At 40.5% G+C, this 24,438-nt stretch overlaps 1 protein-coding gene across 1 annotated transcript; it reads right to left on the reverse strand.

Moving 5' to 3' along the window:
- Positions 1 to 277: 277 nt before the first annotated feature.
- ptpn11a (protein tyrosine phosphatase non-receptor type 11a) lies at positions 278 to 24,188 on the reverse strand. Its single transcript, XM_035633352.2, has 16 exons — positions 23,871 to 24,188; positions 22,735 to 22,857; positions 19,229 to 19,423; positions 14,163 to 14,355; positions 12,652 to 12,771; positions 12,385 to 12,498; positions 11,639 to 11,735; positions 11,459 to 11,556; positions 10,983 to 11,141; positions 8,203 to 8,334; positions 7,001 to 7,155; positions 6,831 to 6,898; positions 4,187 to 4,338; positions 3,969 to 4,087; positions 3,761 to 3,866; positions 278 to 3,553 (listed from the first exon to the last, which is right to left on the reverse strand). Exons 1-15 carry the CDS (start codon positions 23,882 to 23,884, stop codon positions 3,797 to 3,799), a joined length of 1,809 nt encoding a protein of 602 aa, XP_035489245.1. The 5' UTR covers positions 23,885 to 24,188; the 3' UTR covers positions 278 to 3,553; positions 3,761 to 3,796.
- Between the last annotated feature and the right edge of the window lie 250 nt (positions 24,189 to 24,438).

Raw genomic sequence — 24,438 nt, forward strand, 5'->3', positions numbered from 1 at the left:
TACTTCATCTTAAATTACTGAACCAAAGAGGTATTCTTTGATTAGGTTCACATTTACTTTTACAGCAGCAACGCATCCAGAAACAAATCAATCTCCAAAAAACATAGTTCTCATTTAAACATGCAAATTACACACCGATACTTATTGTCTGGGGCCATTTCAAAAGTATAACATCAAATTAAACATTTCCATCTTGTGAAAGCATTTGAGCACAGTGGTCAATGGCGCTCTACCAATGTGCCATTCGCGCACACACAATAACGATAAAGAGACCAACTTAATGAGGCATGAGCTAGCCATTTATTGTTAGAGGAAGTTAACATGGTTAACTGCATGGAAAGTCATACAATAAACCTCTTAAGCGCTGTGAGAGGTCCCTCCCTGTGTCACAGAGAGAAAGCTGTAGGAATATACATACAGTATATCTTATTGGCAAGTAGATATATTTTGGTAAGTACATTCTCCTCTACCTGGTACTCATGTACAGTATACATGTTAAAAAATATAGTGTGTTTGCATCGCGATCACCGTTTCTCCTTTTTTTTGTTCAAGATGACAGAATTCACATTTAAGTGTTACAGGTTCTTGAATGGCGGTGGAAACTAAAGAGCACTGTTTTGTGTAATACCTATCACATACACATAGGCATATGCATAGAAGGCACATCTATGCATCTAAATTGCTTACATGATATATGGAAAGCAGTTTTATCATCTGCAAAGAATAAAAAATGTATCCAAGAAATTATGGCTAATAAGGAAGCCACTCTCACAGCTCATCCACACATCCCTGCACACACATACCACAGGACACAAAACACCACAAACAAGCACTGCACTAAACATGAGACAAGTACAAACTCATCCATTCCACGATAAAACTGCATACAAAACACCACACTGCAGATCACGTTAGCTCAGTCAGTGGATGGCGTTCAGAGAAGTTTTAAAGAACACTTGCTGTGAAGCAGCAGCCGAGTGATATTGTTGAGTCTTCCGGTGGGAGGAAGCAGCCCCGGAAGAAAAACAACACTCATTTCATGATTTTTTTTAATGTCACACGAAGAAGCTGTTCAATCCTGGATCAGTGGTGGTTCAGAACTGTCCCTCAAAAGGCAAAGAGAAGTGCTGCGTCTTTCCTTTTCTTAATCGATAGTCGGGAGTCAGCACTGTTACGGTAAGTTCAATCACAAGACTGCAGTTTCTCAAGGCGAGTGATGGTGAGCGAATTTGCAGAAGCAGGGAAGGCTTGACAAATGAAAATACTTAAGCCACATGTTTGAAATGAGTTACGAGTGCGAGTGGGTTTTTCACTAGAATAGAAAATATTCAATGTCCCTAAATACTGCAACTGATTGAGAAGATCGCGTTAAAAGTATAGTCAACATCCTTGGTAATTAGCTTATTCGCTTCCTTGTACAGAGTTAGATGAGCAGCTTGACACAACTCTCATATTTCTACACTACATATGACACCAGAGCTGGCGGGCAATTAGCTTGTCTTAGCTAGGAAATAGTTAGCTTAGCTTCATCTTGATTAAAAACACCTTGTGAACTGCAACTAGTCCTTTTTACATTTTTAATTTAAATTTTTTTTTTTTTAAAGATTAAACAAACAGGACGTGATTAGTTAATTACTGAGCTTTGGAGATGCTGGTGGTTTTTGTCAGGCTAGCCCCTTCCACCAGTTTCCAAACGTTGTGCTTAATTATGCTAAGCTAAGCTAATCAGCCATTGTATGTGGCTTCATTTTTAGCATACAGACATGATAGTGGTATCGATTTTATCTTTTTGAGGCCATTTAAAAAAAAAAAATTATAATCAAAACATAATATCTTGTTTGTTTAACCCTTAAAAAAAACATTTGTGTTAAACAAAGAGTTTCTGGAGTCTTGCCGTCTCCTTTGGCCTAAGCAAGTCCAGCTGTTTCCCCCTTTTCTTTTGTTTTAATATTAGGATACCAGGCTCCTGGCTAGCTTCATATTTAGTGCATGGTCATAAGAGTGGAGTACAGCTTCTTATCTGACAGAAGAAAGCGGGATGAGCAAAATTCCCAAAATGTAAAATTTAAATAGTTTTCTTCAATTAATGTTAACAGAAAACAACAAAACTGTATAGTTGTGTGTGCATGTGTGTGTGTATTGGGTAACTACTGAATCCAGGCAACAATCACAGGCCCAACAATCTATAACCATAGAATGGCTGTCTTAAGAGCCAAGGCTGAGAGGTGTGACTGCTTTTTATAACAGTGACTCTTAAACTTAAGTACATGTAGTGCTCAAAATAGGCAATGGTACACAAAAGGCATTTTCTTTAAAAAGAATAAGAAAGAATGAGAAAATAAAGTAATATACACAAAAATCAAAACAAAAAAACCTTAAAAACAAAGTTGTTGTCTTTTTGGCAGTCGTGCATCTGTGGCGATGCCTGCAAATGAGATGTACAACAGACTCCCCCTGAGTCGGGTCAGGTCATGTCATCACACTTTGACACCGACGTGCAGGCGTGAAAGAGGAGGGCAATTATCAAAACATGTTCGGCCCCTCCCCTCCCGATTCTCCTGCAGTAACTCCAGATTAGATTATTTATAAATCCACCCGGTGAATCAAGGCTCGACTGTAACTGTTATGCTGCTAAATAAAAGTGCAGCATTAAGGACATTAGGCTTGAGCTCAGGAATGGTTAACTAACAGACATTGTGTATCCAAACAAAAGCATATTAAACCCATGTGAAGTAGAAATAAAAGATAATTCATACTCTGAACAGCCTGAATTTACATTTCTCTTCAAGGTGGATCTGGCACAAAGAAAAGAAAATCATGTTTAGAAGTCAGCGGATTATGAACAAACAGATCAACTGTAAATATGATATTACACTACAATGATTGCAACGCTTCTTCATTCAGAAACATCGCTCTCTGTATAAACAGTGAAAACTTGAAAATAGTCACTGGAAATTCTGCCCCAGTTATGTCTCGTCTCCTGCCGTGTTAAATGCTCATCAGGCCAAGTAAGAGACTTTCAATTGGCCCAGAAATATGGATCAAGTCTTTTGTGGTTTTTGATACAGGCCATATAAGGGTCACTCCTCACTTCCATCGACATGACCCAATCTAAACTTTCCTTTGGTTAATAAAAAAAAAAAAAAACAACAACAGAAAAATGTGAGATGAGCAAAGGTTAGCTAGGTCTTTCCGTCTGAGGCGAGTGCTCACTGTGTGCAGCCCTTGTCGAGTGTGAGTTACAGAAGCTTAACTCAGACGGTGGTTTAAGTGAGGGAGTTAGTGTGTTAGGCTTCTCAAAGGCTCTTCTGATGATCACAGTGGTTCAGAATTCAACTAGAGGGTGAATGTTCATGGAAGATGAGTGAGAACAGGGGGACCCTGGAGTCTGATCTCTCTCACATTTCTGTTGTGTGTGTGTGTGTGTGTGTGTGTGTGTGTGTGTGTGTGTGTGTGTGTGTGTGTGTGTGTGTGTCCACTGTTCCTTGTTCATTGCGGTCAAGTCTCAGGCGTCAAGGTGTGGCTGGCGAATAAATTGTCAGGTATCAAGATCCTGCAGTTGACAGAAAAAATAAATCAGAAATGCAATATGAATTACTGTCAAAATCTCTAATACTCGACTATGCTGAATCTATCATGTATAGATTGGAGGCAGCTCCACACCTACAATGTTTTTACACAGCCTCTGTTTGCTTGTTTTAGCAGTTTTTACTTAAAATTGACAGCATGTCATTATTTTCTAAGATGTTGTTGTGTTTACTTGGAACTGATAGAGAACTGGTGTCAAAGGTGAATCTCATCTGTAGCTCTTCTGCTGCTGCATCAGGCCCACGTTTTCATACACTCTGGAGCTGTCCTCCCTCATCCTGGCAACACACACACACTTAGGTGAGAAACTACCCACAAGGGTCTCTTAACAATGTCTGAAAAAGTGATGAAACAGTCTTCAGCAGCAGCTCTTTACTTACTCTGTGCAGGTGGGAGTAGGAATAGGAGTGCAAGGAGGCAAAGGGCTCTGCTCTCCTCCAGTCAGGTCAGACATAGAGTACTTAATGTTGGTGTACTCACGCCCTTTAATCTTACTTTTCTGTACAGGGGAGAAAAGGGGATGGTTAGACACAGGATACAGGAGCAGATCAAATAAATCCAAAATAAAAACGTTAAGGGTCGTCCGCCCGTCACACACCTGTTCTTCCTCGATGCGTCTCTGCAATGTCTCTATGTAATGCTGTACAGCCATGTAGATGAATCTGTACTGCGCCTCAGTCTGTACCATCCCAGAGCGCTGAGAACGAACCATCTGGATGCTTTTTGGCACATCGATGTCGCAGTCCACCCCTGCAGCATGAAAACAACATTCTACACTGACACATCCTGAGCACTGGCAACATGAGCAGGCGGCTGTGGCTCAGGACGTAGAGTCGTTCACCAACCCGGTTCGATCCCAGCTTCCGCCAGTCCACATGCCGTTATGTCTTTGAGCAAGACACTTAACCCTGACTTGACGCTTCTGACGGCTCTTTCGACAGTGTATGAATGTGTATGAATGTGACAGAAAAAAGTGCGGTAAATAGCAGCGCTGTATGAATGTGATTGAATGGGTGAATGTGACTTTCCTGTAAAGTGCTTTGAGTGGTCTATATGACTAGAAAAGCGCAATATAAATACAGTCCATGACTATGAGCAGACTGGTTTTACTTAGATTTTCCTGTTTTAGCAAATAAATACCTAAAAGTGTTCTTAAATTAAAAATTGATGTTAAGTATTACTCTCTCATAATTCAGGGTTTCCTTTTTATTGGATCGTTATATATTTTTTGTTTCGTATTTCTGCAAGTCCATGATTGACAATGGTTTGAATCAAATCACTTTTCCTGTTTTCCTAGATTTCATTTGGAAAATCGTGCTGTGTAAGTTGTTTTATGACAAAATTCAATGTTCAGTAGAAAGGATTCATTAAAACTCCACTGTGAGGTTGGAGAAGCTTGTGTATGAGGTCTGTTGTTAGACGATATTGTTTCATTAATCGTTGGAGGAAAATGTAAAACACTATTGTGATTTTGATTTGAGGTGAATAGTGTTCAACCCATTTGTATCAAAATAGCTCAATAAAATACATCTGAGAAGCATCAGAGCTGGACTGAAATCAGACTGCTGAATCCGAGGAAGATGGTTTGAGACAAATCCAAGTCATATTGAAAAAATGTAAATGCAACTGCCCAATACGTAAGCTTCATTCCTGCCAAGTGTAACTATGTCAGTAAGTGCTCTATGTAAAAAGGCTCTTCTACAAGGTCTGGTAAATTACACAGAAATTACCTCTCAGTCTTCCTGTATAATTAAAACACCAGGAAAAAAAAAATTGCTTCAGCAGTTTGAACACAAAGAATCACACAAAAGGTGATCTGAGCTGCTGTAAAGTTTCTGATTCCTGATCAGTTCAACCCACAGACTGTATATGAAAATGGACAACCTGACAGCTCTCCAAAAGGAGCTCTGGTTGCGGGCGTGTTGAATGGCCACAACACAATAACAGATAGCAACGTGAATGGTTGTACATTTTTCCTCCTCGTTTTTAATGACGGTTGGCAACCAGTGTAATAGGTACATTATCGGCACCTTCTGTTCCAGAGTTTTACCTTTTCCTCTGACAGTAGCAGATATAAAGTGTGGCAGAAAAGCAAAAGACGAGAGGTAACTACATTGACGTTATAAAAATGTAGTAGTTAGTTGTTTTTAAAACCAATATATTCTTCAATTTGATAGGTTCTAAAAGAGTTGTCGTTCGATAATCACTTTAGTCTGCAATGACAACGGACCCTTACCTGAGTGTAAAAACAAAGAAAATACATGTGATAACAGGCATATGCAAGCGGTGAACCAATGAACGACCTCATTCTTATCTATTGGCGGCCTCAGATATACCTCCCCAAAAGTTAAGCCCAATCCTCTTGATTGTCCCCTGGTGGCTGACTGCAGTACAGGTCATAAACACTACTTCTTCAATGTTAGTGGATGGGACATGGACCAACCTAAAAAGATGCTTAATAGACTTTCCCCAAAGATGGTTGAATTTTTATCACACTGATGTATGTTGGTCTACTCCACCCTCACTACTGCGCAGGCTCTGGCTCCAAATTACATCAAAAGCGCAAGATGGCAGCACCAGTATCAGGGCAATTTTCCTTTTTTTGTATAATGAGAGCAAGTGGAGATGTGTGGTCCATCTTTATTTGCAGTTTATGGTTCAACCACTGAATTACAGCAAGATCGCAATACGATTTTTAATGAAGAAGAAGATATGGTTGTTGAAGAAATGCGATGGTGCATTTAAACTTAGCTGCTGCATAATTAGCTACACCTGCACAATCTATTTCAATTTAATGTAACATCTCTGCTATAATATCAACATTTACCAGGGTGTATTGCTCTACTAAAAACACCACTGAGAATAATGCAGTCCAGTACAAGACCATAACTTATTATGACCTCATTAAATCAATACCTCAATGACAGAGTTCAAAACAAAGAACTGTTGTGTAGGATCACACTACACTGTATAGATTAACTTGATAAAGTGGCCACTGAGTGTATGTGCCTAAGTGTAAACTAAACCGTATTGAATAGCATCTGGATTTCATTCGGATAAAAGACACGACATGGCAGATGTCAATGGGGTCTGTGTGTGTGTGTGTGTGTGTGTGTGTGTGTGTGTGTGTGTGTGTGTGTGTGTGTGTGTGTGTGTGTGTGTGTGTGTGTGTGTGTGTGTGTGTGTGTGTGTGTGTGTGTGTGTGTGTGTGTGTGTGTGTGTGGTGTTCACCGTTCACTAACCTTTTTCTCTGATCACATCTATCAGGATGTCAATCACTATGAACGTTCCCGTTCGCCCGATCCCAGCACTGCAGAACGTAAGAGGAAGTCTTTGCTTTAACATGTTCCAACTAACAGTGTCCATTAGAGAGGCTTCAAGGCTCGTTTAAGTGTTTGACTTGTGGCTGTACCTGCAGTGTACCGCTATAGGCCCAGCGTCCAATATGCTCTCCTGTTTCAGGTTGACTTCCTCCAAGAAGTCGAGTACGCCACCTGGGTCAGTGGGGACGCCGTGGTCCGGCCAAGCCCTGAAGTGGTACTGCCAAACTGTACGTTCTGTGTTCCCCTGAACACAGACACACACACGGGAGGATATAATCTTGCAGCAAGTTGACACGAAGCTTCAGCAAAGCTTGATTACAATCCGTCGTCGTCACTGAACAGACTTTGATATGACATTATCATTGAATCATTTTTGTCTGGTGGTATTCTGAAGTTTTCTTATTCTTATCATATCACAAGTAGAGACAAAACCAACAAAAACTTGATCCTTAAAAGAAGCCTGATTCCTCTGTGCCATAGAGCTTCATTATTTCCAAAAAAAATTAAGAACACATCAGTGAGTCACACAGTTGCTCATATTACTTCATCACCACACACACACTGTAGATTATTTCGACTCACACAGCCTGTATCTATGACCCTCTACATCTATGATCAACAGCATGAATAAAACTAATGGGCAAATTAATTTGTACATTTCAAAGCCTCAACCTGTTTGTTTTTTTAGAGACAGGAACTAGGGCTGGGCGATAGAACGATAACGAAATGTATCGCGATAGACACGTTATCAATATCAATAGAAAATGCGTTCAATAGAACGTTTCGATAAATTTCTTTTCCCCGTTGGAAGAAACCGGAGCAAAGACCCTAGCTACGCCAGCCGCTAGATACGCCGGCACTCGTCCTCTGGTACCTAGCAACGTATGGAGTGACACGCCTAATAGCCAATCATGTAACAGTATCATGTTTGGTTGCGCCATCTCGTTGGCTCGTGTTTGTGTTTCTTCGGTCATAAAAAATATCAATAATTATCGATATCGACCGATATGAAACACTTATATCGTGATACAGATTTCAGCCATATTACCCAGCCCTAACAGGAACTAATAAATATGTATTACAACACCAATAGGGAAAAATATTTTCCCTGCCTGATTAGATAAACTAAATATTTTGAATTCAGTCACTAAATTCATATTAGAAAAACGTAAAATTCAATTTCTTATATGACAGGTGCTATAAAAAATAAAATTTGTATTATAATTAATATTACACTGATAACTTAAAGTTTCCACTCTGTTTATCCGTATATACACCCACACCAACTTACCTGTCCTACTTTGGACAGTTTGAGCTCTCTTAAGATGTAGTCATGTGCAGCTGTCTCTCTGACATTGCGAACGCGCATGGCGCCGTACTCCTTAAGAGCCGACACGTCTGGCCAGTACTTCACACATTTACTCTGTTGAGACACAGTAACATTCACTTCGTCACGTTTCATTACATTACGTTCATTTAGCAGACGCTTTTGTCCAAAGCGTCTTACAATAAGTGCATTCAACCATGAAGATATTACCCAAAAGTGCAAGAATCAATTGAGTACATAAACATGAGTTTCCTTCTTAAGTATTGGACAGATAAATTAATAGTCAATCGACAGAGAATCAATCTATCACAATTTCGTTTGTTTATCAATTGTCAATGTAATTTTTAAAAAGGCCCACTCACTCTTGTTGCCCTGAGTGCAGCACACTCTCAGCGGGCCTGCATGGCAGTAAGCAAAGCTAGCATCTTTATCATAGCTGTGATAGATGTGTGGAGCCCATTGACTATATAAAAATAGTTGCAGCCACAATGTTTCTGGTTAAACAGCCCGTGGTGGGCATTTGACAATTTTTATAGTGTTTTTATCTGAAAGACCTTACAGTGCAGAAAAGAGGCAAAAATTATTCGATTCACAGTACAAATCACATTCACATAGATCGCTTCTATGCGCAGCGCTTTTTCTATCACACAGACTGTATATGACAAACGGCGTAGTTACCAGGGTTAACCTAAAGCTGGATTTATGCTGGACGCATCGGTCCGTGCGACGGCGGCTGTGACGTCACCGCAGCACCAAACTAGTTTATACTCGCGCTTCAGGCACGTCTAACAAAGTGCAGTCTTCTCCTAAAAAAAGGGTGTCGCTGCTGAAAAAACACTATCTACACCACTGGAATCGCCACAAGAAGAAGAAGGAGGCGTCACGCACCATGATAACGGCGACAGAGCTGGTGTTGGGATCGGTAGATGAGGAAGAAATTTTGGTTTCAAACTTAACTTAACGTAAAAGAAGAAGGTGGTCTGTTCGCCTTTTGAACGACGACAGAAACGTCGGGGGCGTCCTAGTGAAAACCTCCCCTCATTCTCCCTGAACAACACTGTCTGGCTCGAGCTTTTACTTTTAAACTTTGCGGTGTAGGAGAGATCTCATCCGGTCCATGAATTATTCTCTGTTTTTACCATTTGTGAATATCTGCCTCATTGACGGATCATATGAGTCTGTACAGATGGAGCGGTTCGAGTTTTGCCTCCAGCTCGTCCATATTGCCAATGTGCCTCAAGGGCCAAGTTACAAAAATTGAGAGGTGCATGACCTCGCAAAACGGCCAAGATGCGCACTGTGCGTCACGGAAAGTGACATGAAAATGACGTTACAGCGGCCTTTCGGACAGACCGATGCGTCAAGCATAAATCAAGCTTTTGCGTCTGAAGATATTCTCTCGAATCACCAGCAGAGGGCGACTCCCTGGTTGCAAAAAGAAGTCAGCTTCTATAGAAGTCTATGATAAAATTACTCTATTTCTCAGTTGATTTAATAACATCAGTAAATGTTTTCCTGAGGAGTGTATGGTCTTAATCGTAAGTTGGTACAGATCCGCAGAGAGGATAAAAAAACAAAACACAAGATGTACTTTTGCGAGATATCGTAAAACTTTCAATGTGCTTCAGGGTAGTTACAGCACAGCACGGAACCCAAACAAAACAGCGGAGTAACCGGATTTGGTTGTAATTTCTTAATAGACGTTTCACCTCTTATCCGAGAACCGAATAAGCTTCTTGGATGAAGGTGAAACGTCTTCAAGAAATTACAACCAAGTACAGTTGCTCCAGATTCAACACCCTCGCGGAAAACTATGACAGGGATGACTGAGAACCTCCACAACAGCGGAGCGCGCACACACCTGTGGGAGAGTTTTATTTTAAGATTGGCCTCAAATATAAAGACATTAAATCAGTGCTTGGCAGTTGACAAGGTTTTAACATAAGTGACAGACATCTGAACCAATGACGCAAGCATTGAGTAAAATAGACTATAAAGCACTGTATGCATTGGAGCGTGGATACAGCGTGATTGACAGCTAGTACCATCCAATCATTGCATGGTTGCAGGTGTAGTTGGGTGCACAGTGGACTAGCTCTCAGTCAGACCCACCCCCAATTCTACATCTATTTCCAAATAAAGATGGCGCTGGTAAAATGCTAACCACGCTGTATCCACGCTCCAATGCATACAGTGCGATTGACAGCTAGTACCATCCAATCATTGCATGGTTGCAGGTGTAGTTGGGTGCACAGTGGACTAGCTCTCAGTCAGACCCACCCCCAATTCTACATCTATTTCCAAATAAAGATGGCGCTGGTAAAATGCTAAATTCGAGGTTTCAAAAACAACGGGTGACGTCACGGTGGGTTGCAACATGATCACACATCATTCTTACACTGCCGGCACACCCGCCGGGCAATTTAGTGTTCAGAGTCTTGCCCAAGGACAATTTGGCATGTGGAAGACCCCTTTCCTGAGCCACAGCCACCCAATATCAGTCAATTTCCCTTATAAACAATGAGAGCCAACTGTGCCTGGACCAGCTACCAAAAAAACCCCCCAGAGAAGTTCAGGTCACAACACACACAGACGGAGTATAACTTGATTCTCTGCTCAGGATGTCGTTAATCCACAAAATCTTTACATATATCATATATGATGTTTAAAATCTTGTGTATATATAAGCTTTCAGGGTGGACCCACATTAAATTACAGTTTAACCTCTTAATAATTTTGCTCACCTTTCCCCTCTCCACCTCTTTGGTGGTCATGACAATGACTCGAGAGTTCTCCTGAAACACCATCCTCCAGAAGTCACTGATGGTGTTCTGCAGACAGCCCTGAGTGGCGATGTAGCTCTTCTTCACCTTGGTACTGTTACACTTTGGGTCCAGTTCCGGCTGCGCGCACGCACGCGCACACACACACACACACACACACACACACACACACACACACACACACACACACACACACACACACACACACACACACACACACACACACACACACACACACACACACACACACACACACACACACACACACACACACACACACACACACACACACACACACACACACACACACACACACACACACACACACACACACACGGATGAATCTGACTAATACAATTTTACATCTAAATCATCTTCATATTATCATTTACAGAAAAAATTGTGTGTGAGTCCCCTGAGGATGAAGTGAGTCTTACCATGACAGCGGATACTACCATGATGATATTGGCGTTGATGTAGTCAGAGCCTGGCTCATTTAGGTCCCCATCATTCAGCACAACGCGCGTGTGGTCGACTGAAAACGGAAACAACAACAGTCAACAGTCAGTGCCTCAGGTGAGGTGTTTTCAAGTGAAAGAGCACTGACTGTTTCTCACATGGCAGAATGTTCTTGTATCGGTTCTTGTTTTTGTTCTCTGCTCTCTGGCCCTCTTTGCGACTGTAGAGCAGCTTGCACTCTTGTTGTTGCAAGGTCTGGGTGAAGAAAAGAGGAGAGACGGTCACATTTCAACGTGCGGTGTGCAACCAATTCTTCTTTAATTACACAGCTTGATCTTCATTTAGAACACGCAGTTGGCCTAATCTACAGTATCTGTTATCAGTGATGACATTCAGAGTCACAAAAATTTGTAGTTTCACCACGGCACATGCAGGTTAATAACATCTGCCGTTGCGTCATGACGAAGTATAGTGTAAGTGGAGACGGATTCTCCAAGTAGCTCTGTCTGCTTTTCCTAAGTCCTATGCATCCTCCTTTACACCTTTTCTTGACCTTATGACGTTTTCCACTGAGGTCAAGGAATAGTAAATAGGAAAAGACGATAGGAAAAACAATCCCGAGCCGTCCAATCATCACTGGCACCAAGTTAAGCCTTTCTCAGCTTTGTGCATTCAATACAAATTCGTGCCATTCCGAATGATTTGCAGAAAGGTTTGACCCTGTTGACTTCTACATAAAAGTGACTCAGGAGCTTATTCAGATGTTGAAACAGACATGTTTATCATCACATTTATGTAACGAGCTGAATATCTGAAAGGGGCCTTTATTATGACTTTCTATATCTATATTTTTTGGTCCATAAAGAGTACTTGTAATCTTAATACTCATAGATGAGCCACTCACCTCGAATTCTTCCCAGAAGCCGTGTTTGACCTTGTCTGTGGGATCCGCTAGTTTGCTCAGCTCCTTCACTCGACTTTCAATCTCTGCCGCGTTAATGCGAGTAGTGTTTAGGGGCTGAAGAGGAGAATACAAGGAAGAAATTACAAATCAGGAAAGGCCTGGGACAGACTTTGATTCACCTTTACAGACATGAATATCTGCAATGAATGAATGAATAGATAGATAGATAGATAGATAGATAGATAGATAGATAGAGACGGGACGTACCTGTTTTAACTGAAGCACGGTGCCCAGAGTTTCCACCATGGGGTTCTTTTTGTAGTGCTCTACCAAGTCGGTGAGAGAGTCAAACTTCTCGCCTCCACCCACGTCGTACTTGAGGTCATGCTGCGTAACAAGCCATAGACACAACAGAAAAGTCAACATAAGGTAATCAAGATATTCAGATGCACAACAAAAATTGGTTACTCAAAGAAAAAAAAACATTTACATTTGAAGTGAGAATGTCTCCGTCTAAGACGACGAGGAAACAATAAAGACAAATGTGTAATGATACAATATACTGCGATTCAAAGCTGATCTGATATAGATTCAGCCTCGATCAGTATCTGATATATAGTTTTTTGGGGGTTATTTTATGCTGTAGCGCTGCAGGTCCCTGTACATGGCTTCAGTGAGAGTTTTGAACTAAACCAGGAGGATTTCGGGAAAAGTGGAAGTAACATCAGCTGCTATGCCTGCGCTACTTCCCTTTTGTTCACCTGCAACACCCTGTAACTGTCATGTCGGCTTCTTATACGAGTAATAAGGGGTTGATAGATGTTTAGATATTTCTTTAAAAAAATATTAAAGTCAAAATTTTCTAATTTCAGCTTCCTAAATGTGAATATATTTTCTGGTTTCTTTGCTCCTCTACGACATTACACTAAATATCTTTGGTGTGTGGACAAAACAAAAGGTCATCTTGGAGTTTGGGGAAACACGATCAAAATTTCTCACCATTTAATGACATTTTATGGACCAAACAACTAATCGAGAAAATAATCAACAGATTAATCGATAATAAAAATAATCGAAAGTTGCAGCCCTAGACAATTTTTTCTAGTGTTCCGATTGTTCACTGTTTGGGCTGTTAAAAGTGACCTGGTTTAAAGTGAGCCAGCTTGATGATAAGGAAAGGAAAACAAGATATGAGTCCAAAGAAACAGCAGCTGGAAAACCCACTAATCTTGCTTTGTGGTACAGGCCCCAGAATTCTTATCCTCAAACCCGATTACAGAAACCTTTTTTTGTTTACATGATATTTAAGAAACCAGATTACTCCCAACTGTATCCTGGTTACCTAACTGCATGTCAACACAGAGGTTCTGGCAGTTGTAAATTGACCTGTCAAGAAGAGGAGAAGAGTGCTGTGACTCTCGCATGCAAGACAAATAAGATCAAATTATTCAGTAGAAAAACGTGGTCTGAAAATTTATAGTAATGTCATTTAGCGCATAATTTTTGAGACAATATATTGTCCACAAAAAGTAGTTATGGGTGAAGGCTTAGTGGTAAAACCCCCCACAAAAAACAGTATGCCTTCCTAAATATAAATACAACAATAAAAACTTCTTTACACACATTTTAACATCTGTATCCGGCTTTATAGAAAGTTTTAACGTTTCTACTTAGCTCGACACTTCTGGCAACTGCATGCATTACAGTAACATTAACCGTCAATTTGAAATATTCTAATGTGACAGAAGATTAGGGTAGGCAGGGACATACAGACTTACCTGGCAGCGGATCATGACATGAGTGACTTTGGGTTTACTGTCGCTGCTGTCTGTCTTGTCATCTCCTGTACGAACTGACAGGACAAAATCGCCAGGATGGCTCTGGCTCTCTCTCACGAGGAAGCTGCCGTTCTTTCCTTTCTCTGTCAGCAGTTTCTCAGCCTCCCTGCCCGACAAGTGTCCGTGGAACCATCTGGAAAAAATCATGTTTAAGCTCTTCAGTGATTTAAGACTCAAATCACTGAAGAGCACCTCACATGACAAAAATAAGCATCTGCGTACACTGATGACGAGGGTAAAATCGTACTTTATTACTTTAATGTCATCACTCATGAAAAAAGAAAACGTTCATTGTGTACAAGCATCAAGTTCCAAACTTTGAGGTCCCATTTTGGGTGAAAATCAGCAGCTAGGTTTAATATTTAAGATTTTGTTTTGTTTTCTCTTTCACACGAAAATAAATCTCATCCTCAGATCAGAGCTGCAGCAACAAAAGTGCAGCTAAAGGCACAAACATCTAATAACTTTGGCATGACAGTTTGAAAAAAGAGAAAAATATACATTTAACAAACTTAACAAGCAACAAGTCTGATAACTGTTTACCTTTTTAAGACATGTGCTATGCTAAAAACCCCCCCCACTGTTTTTCACTTAGTCCTCCATGATAATAAACCGAATGATTGGATTTCACATTTTTTGTTTGACAAAAAAGTTTGTTAAATTTGTCACATTTATCTCGATGATAAAGATGTTTTTTGATACATATAATAAATGATAAGCATCTAATCAGTTGCGCTTGAAAATAATGATCAAATTAATGAGCTATGAAAATATGACTTTCATTCAAAAGTTTAAACATTCAAATATTTTCCCTTTTCTGTGTGACGTAATGCCACATTACATCATACATTACGTTTTCCCTGAACCTTTTGTTTTTTTAGATGAAGTATGGAAACCCCCATGGTCGGAGCCACATCATCAGACATAATGATGCTATATTTTATTTTAAAATTAAGCCTCTGGAGTCTGCAATCATTCCAGCATGATCAGATCTCATGATGTGTGTTGAGTGTTTTTGGGTCACATATGTTTATATACAATTAATTGTCTGATCATATAGGCAATGTTGTGTTGAAAAAATTATTTCATACAGTATATTGTCAATTGTCACAGCATATCTCAAAATGTGATGTGACAGAATCCGTATTGTGACACATAGGCCTGTCACAATAACTAACAAACTTTTTATACACGATATATTGTCCCAGAAATTACTTTGATAAACAATATTATCGTCATTATAAGAATATTTTTTGATAGTGAATGATGTGAGCTTATAGTATAAGCCTGTTGGTCGTTGAACATGCAAGTCCTACATGATTTGTATTGCTGCTGAGAGAAATGTTATCCAATGTTTAGACTTGCGTTTAGGCCTAGACAAAACAAACAATTACAAAAAATGGTTCTTACTAAGAAATCCCTATTTTCTGATATTTTATAGACCAAACCAGTAATTGATATATCATATGATAAGAACAGATTAGAGGAAGAAGCAGCAAGACTTGTTGACATTCATTCTTCTGTCAACAAACACGCATATAGACACAATTGCTATTATTGAGGTCTATAAAAAGGATTGAGTTCATATTTATATCTTGTACGATAAGTTGATAACGTAATTATCGTGACAGGCCTAGTAATGCATTACATGAATAAAACACGCTTTGGACAAAAGCATTTGCTAAATGAATGTAATGTAAAAAGAAGCTTCAGGATGCACAGCATTAAAGAGCTGAAGTGGAGTCTGCAGGTTAACTAATGCCGAGTTCACACTAAACAATATTAAGCCAGATTTTGAGCTCGCCGACAAATCCTGGAGGTGCAGCAAGTTGGAGGAAAATCAGCATGAAATCGAGGCTCACAAATCGGCAGTCTATCGTTATGTGTGAACTACCAACGACGCGATCAAAGTGAATCACCGAGGCCTCGCCGACGTTTTCAAAAATATCTAGCATGCTAAATATCTGGATGCGTCGGGGAACCAGCGGGGAACTCATCTCCTGTAGCGTGAGCTGTGATAGGCAGTGAGTGTGTCGACCTGGGACCTATTCCAGGAAGCAGGATTAAAAAACTTACTTTTTAGAACTTAAACCTGAACTCTGACTTGATCCACTCTCAGAATTTCATTTCCAGAAAAGCAGTTCTGAGTTAGATGAACTCTGATTATTTTCAGACGGAGCTCTGCAGCAAAAAGTCGACCAATGGACCGAGTTATACATGACTTACATAACACAGTGTGGCCCAGAGAGAAATGAGTCATTCACAAAAACATCAGGGTTTCCGCTATGTTCATTTTGCGGCGGCGGCCCGCAATTTCAAGACCCTGCGTGGGCTTTTATTTTGACACAACAAGACACAACGATGGAACACTGCAGGCGACACGCCCCCGAGGAGAGGGAGGGAGAGAGGAGTCAGAGATGTCTTACCAGTTACCTGTGAGAAAAAGTTAAACTTTGCTTCCGCTTATCGGTTCCTAGAAGATATATATATTTTAATATACATCACGCGTCAATGTAACTGTGCCTGTGTTTTGATAGGACCTAGCACGTAGCATGCTAACGTCCAAGTGAAACATGGACCGAGTTAAACGGTCAATAGTCTGACTGTACTTAAAGCGACAACAAGGGAAAGTGCGGTAATTACGTTATCTTTAACATGCAGTTAGATGTGTTGCACTGAGGCACTTTAGTTATTATATTTGCCCCTTGGCCTGCCCCCGCTGCTGAAAAAACTCCTAAAGGAAACACTGAACATGATTATTATGGGTAGCGCTGCAACATTTAATTGACTACCAAATTAATCGCCAACTATTTTGATAATTGATTAATCTGTACTTTTTTATGAAAAAATCAAAATTCTCTGATTTCAGCTTCTTAAATGGGAATATATTCAGGTCTCTTTGCTCCAATATGACAGTAAATAATCAATCTTTGGTGTTTGGACAAAACAAAACTTAAATTTGGGGTTTGAGTAACACGATCAACATTTTTCACCATTTAATGGACCAAACAACTAATCAATTTATCAAGAAAATAATCAACAGATTAATCCATAATAAATATAATCATTAGTTGCAGCCCTAATTCAGGGAAATCTTCACGTCCCTGAACACCATCTATGGTACCCCCACTATAACATACTGACAGAAACCCTATTTTAATCTCTGGGGAATGTAAAATGTGGTAGTGTTTTTGTTTTTTTATGGGCACATCTTTTTATAATACAAAGCAACTGGATTTAAAACTGCACATATTTTATGATGGGAAAGACAAAGTGGATGAATGTAATGGTAACCATCTGCCACAGTGTATAACCACTACACAATCTGTTCCTTTTTCTCGGCATGAAAGAAAAATCGATTTTCACACCAATTCTGCGTGATGCTATTTAGTATATTAGTCATCGACAAAAGTTGGGACACATTTCAAGGTTTCAAGGTTTTCATTTACTTCCATTACTGCAGTAAAAGTGTAATTAATCAAAAGGGCCTGTTATCTATAAAAATTTGCATGGTGACCTAAACTTTTAAGTTTTAAAACCTTGGGGTGTTTATCGCTGACCTTTGTTACATTTCAGCTTATTCCCTGCATATTAAACTGCTTCATTGTCAAGAGAAACTGGAAAGTGTGTTTTGATGGGTTACAGGCCTCCTCAGTTATTAACAATGTACCACACCAGTTTTTTTGGTGTACCGATCCTAAACTATTGCAGAGTAATGCAACATCCCTGCAGAAAAACCCTACCTTCATTAAGGTTGCAATGCTCAGTTTTTCTTCAAAATTTGGATTTAAAGGCTTGTTGCTAGTTTTGGAAGCTTTTGTGTGTTGGTGTATACTGAAAAGTATTTCTAACTAGAGCAAGTCACCTCCTTGCAGTTTTTCAAACTGTGCGCAGTGTCAAGCGGGCCCTGGCTCACGTGTCGCAAGTCAGGATGTGTTGCGGATTTCACGTCCCGTGTCCGTGTACACGATGCGCTGAGTGCACCATGTAAATCGGATGATGTTTGTCACGAGTCATACTTTCTGTTTTCAGTAGGTGGCGCTATGACCATGGCTCAATATTGAGATGTAAATGTGTTGAGGGTGGGACAGTTATCATTTCTGAGAAGTTTTGTGACGATATGACAACATATGGTTAAGTTATGATAGTGTGATATTTGATGCAAAAAAAAGGTTGGGCTCCCGGAGGCTTTTTTGTAGGTCGTCACATGATACATGTGCATACCAAATTTTGTTCATCTACATCAAATTTAAAGGTGGGGGCCTTGACTTTGAGAAGTTATAGGGGGCGCTAGCGAGCCATTTTGCCACCATTACACTAAAGAGCCATTTCTGACATGAGGATGTGCTGCTTTTATCACAAACAACTTCCTGTTTCATGGCGAGTGATCGAAATTCGCCACACCGTCAAGGCCACCCGCTCTGGCGGAAAGTCAGGATTTTGATAACTTTTCATCCAATAGGTCTTTAGATGACACACACCAAATTTGAAGTAGGCCATGTGAAATCTGTAGGAGGAGTTCGTTAAGATTTAACGTGTGAAAATGGGAAAACAGTGCCAAAATGTCACTTTCAAATCAAAATGGTTGACTTCCTGTTGAGATTACGACATGCCTCCAAGGGACTTTTTAGTGAGTCTGGACATGATACATATGTGTACAAAATTGTGTGCATGTAGGTGAAACCTGAACGAGGGGCTCGATTTTCTAAATCTAATTGGGGGCGCTATAGACGCATTTTGCCACACCCAGACTAAAGCTTAATTTTACGTGAATAACATCATATATTTGGCAAGTGTGCAAATTTTGGGGAATTTTCATTCACGTTTAGGCAGTCCAGTGAGGACAACGCGCAAAGGAGAAAAATAAGAAGAAAAGGAGGAAATACAACAGGGCCTTTGCCAGCCTCTTGCTGGTCGCGCTCGGGCCCCTTATAATTTGCCCATCCCATTTATATCAGTAAGAAAAACTCAACAACTAAACTAAAACATCCAGCATTACCACTCACCTCTCTGAGGTGGGATCAGCACAGTTGAGGGGATACTTGAGCTCAATGACGTCTCCATTTTTCTCTTTCAGTTGTCCATGATGCTCCATATAATACTGCACCAGCTCCGCAAGAGTGGCAAACTTCTCCCCGCCATACAGGTCATAGTAGTCCCCTGTGTTTTGGATCTTAATATGGGTGACGGCTCCATTCCGCCTGTGATAGATCAGTCATTCAGAGAAACGTTACCATCGGGTCAAGAACATCATCATCACGACACAAACAAGTCAATGTTGCTCCCAACAACTCCCACAAATAAGTGAAGATCACCAACATATTATTTGGGTACAATTTAGGATGAATTATTAGGCAAATCATTGATTAGTTGATAGAATGTTGCATTTTTAGAACAAATTTAATAATAGATTCAAACGTTGCCTTGTTGCAGATTATCAGTTGTGAGGATTTGCTGATTTAGAACTGCAACAATTTGTCAATCACCAAAAAACAAATCAAAAAAACATTTAAGTCTTTTTTAAGAAAGTGTGGCAACGAATCTCCAGTGTGGGTTTTTTAATCAATGTAAACTGAACATATTTGGACCATTGCTCAGACAAAACAAGAGATGAGATTTAATCAGACAAAAAATTGAAAAAAATATTTGTAGATTGATTAATCATTAGTTGCAGCCCTAAACTGAATATTAAGAACTTCACCTTGGACGTTTCTGACACATTACAGATCAGATTAAAGCTAAAAAGTTACATGTACCAGTAACAACATGGGTAACACCTGTGTTGTTTGCACAACGTGAGAGATAAGAAACTAAAAAACGCTGCCTTATTTTTTTAACACAAACCAGACAGACACCACACTGTATACTGTGCTGAGTGACTGCAGGTGACCACCACTGCTTTTGGGAAACAGAAAAGGGGAACTTGTGGCAGATCTGAGGCTCAATAGCACGTAACCTTGAACGCCTTTTGATGAAGTCTTGTAGAATGTGCACATACAGATGTGCGGGTTTGAACCAGCAGAGACTCGTCACTCTGACATTTCCAGCGTGACTTGTTTTGTTTCCATAGGAAGTAAATACCGCACGAGATGAGAGAGACCGTACTGCTAAAGTATGAGACTGCTACAAAAATAACTTTGGCTACATCAGCTAAACTGAGTTGATGATACTTTGTCTTAAATAGGTATGACTCGACAGGCCCCGAGATAAAACCACAAACTTTTTTTCTGAGGATTGTTGGATAATGCTGGTTTCCCACGATCATTTCACAAAGTTCATAATAAAGACTTTTAAAATAATTATACCAGCATTACTTAAAGGGGCAGTAAGCAATTTTGTTGTTGTTGTGATAATACTGCCCAGGCTGGGCAGCGAAGCCGCTAGCACGATTTACAGAGCCTGGGCTGAGCCGAAAACCCAGATTTTTTATCGGCGCACACAAAAGCGACAGCTAGCCGGCCGTAAAGGAAATATTCGTACAAAACGTGTATTGCTTTAGAATCCCTTACTGCACCTTTAATGCTGTGAATAACACAACATATTTAAACCTGCATTCGTTGATTTTTCAACACTGGCACATAATATCATCTTATTAAGTTACATCAAATGTGTAAGCAAACGGTCGCCTCTATACACACCCAAATGGACATTGAAATTGGTGCCCACCTGATAAATGCAAATATAATATTTATTCTCCTTTTATCTCTGATTTGATCTCTATCCAACTTCTTCCTGGAATATCTAACGTTCATCATTTGGTGCCTGTAACCTAACATTAATAAATCCTGGCCAACTCTGTCTTAGTTTGTTCATCAGACAAAAATGCAAAAATACTGCGTGAGAAACTTAGTAAAAATCCTGTAGTTATTTACAATATATCCTTATTCTAATAATGTAAACATATCGTTTACATTTCCCCTTTTTGAATATCAGTTTAGTGTGTCGCTGTAACCACATTTTACTTCATTCATGGATCTGGGCAGGGAGTGCACAGTGTTTTTACAGCTGCCTACCGCTACTGGGAAAGATTTGATGGGGGCAGAGTTGCTATTGAGACAATCAAAACGAATGAGCTGAAACGATCCCTTCCATATTATACATTATCTCTTGACCCACTGTTCATATCAAAAATATTGATTTGCAAGCTTGTAAGCAGCAATCAAGTCTGTTGTCCTAAAAGCAAAGTACAGTATGTAAACCGTAATTTTCGGACTATAAGCCGCGCCTTTTCCCCCCATTTTTCGACCATGCGCCTTATATAACGGTGCGGCTAATCTATGGATTTTTACAGCTAACGGCCACTAGGGGACCTCCTAAATCTAACAGGTTACAGTCCACCAACTTTAAGTCTACGGGCTCTATGACCGGTCCGCGGTCCACGGTTAAAGCAGCGAAAAGCAACTTTGGCTCAAGTTTGCGAGTGGATCCTGATAGCGTGGAGGAGTGTCAAAACATCCACGATCACCAACGGGTTCCGAAAGGCTGGACTGCTGCGTGATGAAGAGGAGGACGCCGCCACAGGCTCAACCCTTCAGAGGCTGTTCGATTCCGACAGTGACGAAGAGGAGTTCGTTGGTTTTGAGAGCGACAACGAAGGAGAGAGGAGAGTGGCTGACGAAGCCACCCTGAGCCTGTTCGTTTCCGACACTGAAGATGAGGACTTTGGTGGTTTTAGTACGTTATGCAAATATGCAACTTGTTTGTTGAAATGTTAATAAATGGGAGCTTCCTCAAGCAGCCATCTCTTTCCCGACAATCCCCTCTGTGCACGAACTCTTACATATGGTATTTAACCATTAAAACACCTGCGGCTTATAGTCCAGTGCGGCTTATAGATGTACAAATCATTAAATTTAGCTGCTGCGGCTTAAACTCCGGTGCGCCTTATAGTCCGGAAAATATGGTAATTGAACATTCTGTTAAGCTGTTAGTATACTGTTGCACGATGTTTGAATAGTATATAATTTAATGCCCTAATGCAGGTAATAATCTATAAATAATTTTAAAATGAGTGTCATCTGGTAAAAAGACCCACTGACCAGTTTGGAACTGACTGCACTGTGTGATCCCATGATTTGACCTCTGTTTCGCAGGTTTGCCCCCGTGTTTACATTTGGACCAGGAATCACACCTTTAATAACCTGTATATTTTGTAACCTTAACAAGATTTTAGCTTATTAATCTCAATTTTGACTATTAAATGAAGTATAAAAACACTAAATACCAGCAACTATCCAAAGACGCTCTTAAATGTACAGCTACTACACTCGAGGAAACAAGAATATTTTAATACTAAAAGTAAGAGAACACTAATGTAAAAACATGAAGCCAACTGTGTTAACTGAGGCACAGAAAAGTTGGGGCTAATTTGATGGTTCTTTCATTCCAATATAAATCTCGTACACAGTAGAGAGCACAAGAAAGTTTATTTGGCGACTTCAAATTGTTGAATTTCTTCAGTATCATATTGTATACTGTGGTTTCGCTGCTCTGTGTTAATGCCATCACGTACCGTACTGAGAGGGTGAAGTCTCCTGGGTTGCTCTTGCTGGGTCTGGCTAAAAAACTCCCATCTACACCACGAGTCAGGAGGAGGTTTTCAGCCTCCACACCTGTGATGTTGGGGTGAAACCACCTGAGGAGGACAACAACGATCAGCCTCAGTGGGCAGCCACCAATATCACTTTATCTTGCACAATATTCACTTTGAAACCTGGTCAAACACACAACTTACTAAAGTGTGACATTGAATCCCAAAGCCACCAGGTCACAGGGACTGAGAACGGACTTTTCAGTGAAGAAAGGGACATGATGTTGTTCCAACTGATAAACTTGATAGATTATGAATTATACAATAATGGAGAGGGAATGGATGTCAATTCAAGAATGTCTTCCCAGATTAATGATTCTTTTACTATGAATTATTCACAGTAGACTATTTTGGCATGTCCTAAAACATGCCTGCTGGGGATTATGACATTTAAAAAGATACAACACGTTGGTGCTTGCAGTGTCACCCTTTTCTTACTGTTCGACTTGCTGCCATTTCTGTATCACATATTTTTCACGTCTGACTGGCCTGAAGGAGGGATTCCACTTCTGTTGCTCTTCTTGAGATTAACCCCCTTTTCCCATTAAAAGTTAGTTATTTTCCTTTTCAAATCAAGGGTCTGAACAAAGGCTTGTCTTTAGATCCATCTGGGATTGTACGCTTTGTGAATAAAAGATATTTTACTGGGAGGTAATATAATTATTGTGAGGGTAGGAACAGGAGCTCATAACACATCAACCCTGTGTTTATTGAGTTGACAGTTGTGCTCGGTTTTCATTGGCCGAATCCTAGCTAGGATTCATTTGCCCACTAATAACTAAAACCTAAGGACGAATAACCAAAGCAGACGTGTAAGGTTTGGCATTAGTGTCAATGCGTTAACAGCGATCACAAAACATCTTCAGACTTGGCTCCAAGTTGCCGGTGAGTGCTAAATGAAGCGCTCCTGAGCTAGCTATTCCTCTGCCACCACTTTTCTTTCCAGAAAAGGCAGCCTACTAAGACCCCGCTCGCCGACGTCTACACATACATGCAGCCGGTATGAGTTAAAGCTCGCTCAGCCAACATTTACAGGAGACGTCGTTTTCCAGACTTACCTCCGAGATGTCATTTTTTTTCGCTCCTCACTTCCTCGCTGGCAGTTAGCAGTAGCTTTAAATAGATGGCTAACGTTTCCAATCCGTTTCTGCTTCAGGGGGTGGAGTGCTTCATCGGTTCACACCCGGTCAAAACGGGCACCGAAGTCTAGGCATCCACACACAGTTTTAACGAGCGAGCGTTTACAAAAACAAAAAAAGTCTTAAGGCCTCGGCCCTGGACACTCCACAGTAAGTCGATTATTGGACGTCACCAAATATGCGACAGAATAGAGGGTGCTCGGATTTCCTCACCCCGCGCGGCCGTTCACTGCTGCTGAGTCGCCCATCTCCTTTGTAGCCGCAGAGCTCGGCCGCCTCCGCCAAGCAGCGTAATATAAACCAAAGAGCCCCATCACTTTCTATTTGCGCATGCTCATTAAAAAGCTTATTTTAATGATTAGGGCGGCAGAAAGCGGTACGGAGCGTCGACGCTTACCGAACTGTCCCGCCGCGCTAGCGTCAAAACCGATATCTTGACGCACAATTACATGTTATCACACAATCATTTTCTCTGAAAGTAGGGGGA

Source organism: Scophthalmus maximus, chromosome 1, assembly GCF_022379125.1.
Source record: "Scophthalmus maximus strain ysfricsl-2021 chromosome 1, ASM2237912v1, whole genome shotgun sequence".
NCBI classification, from domain to species: Eukaryota; Metazoa; Chordata; class Actinopteri; order Pleuronectiformes; family Scophthalmidae; genus Scophthalmus; species Scophthalmus maximus.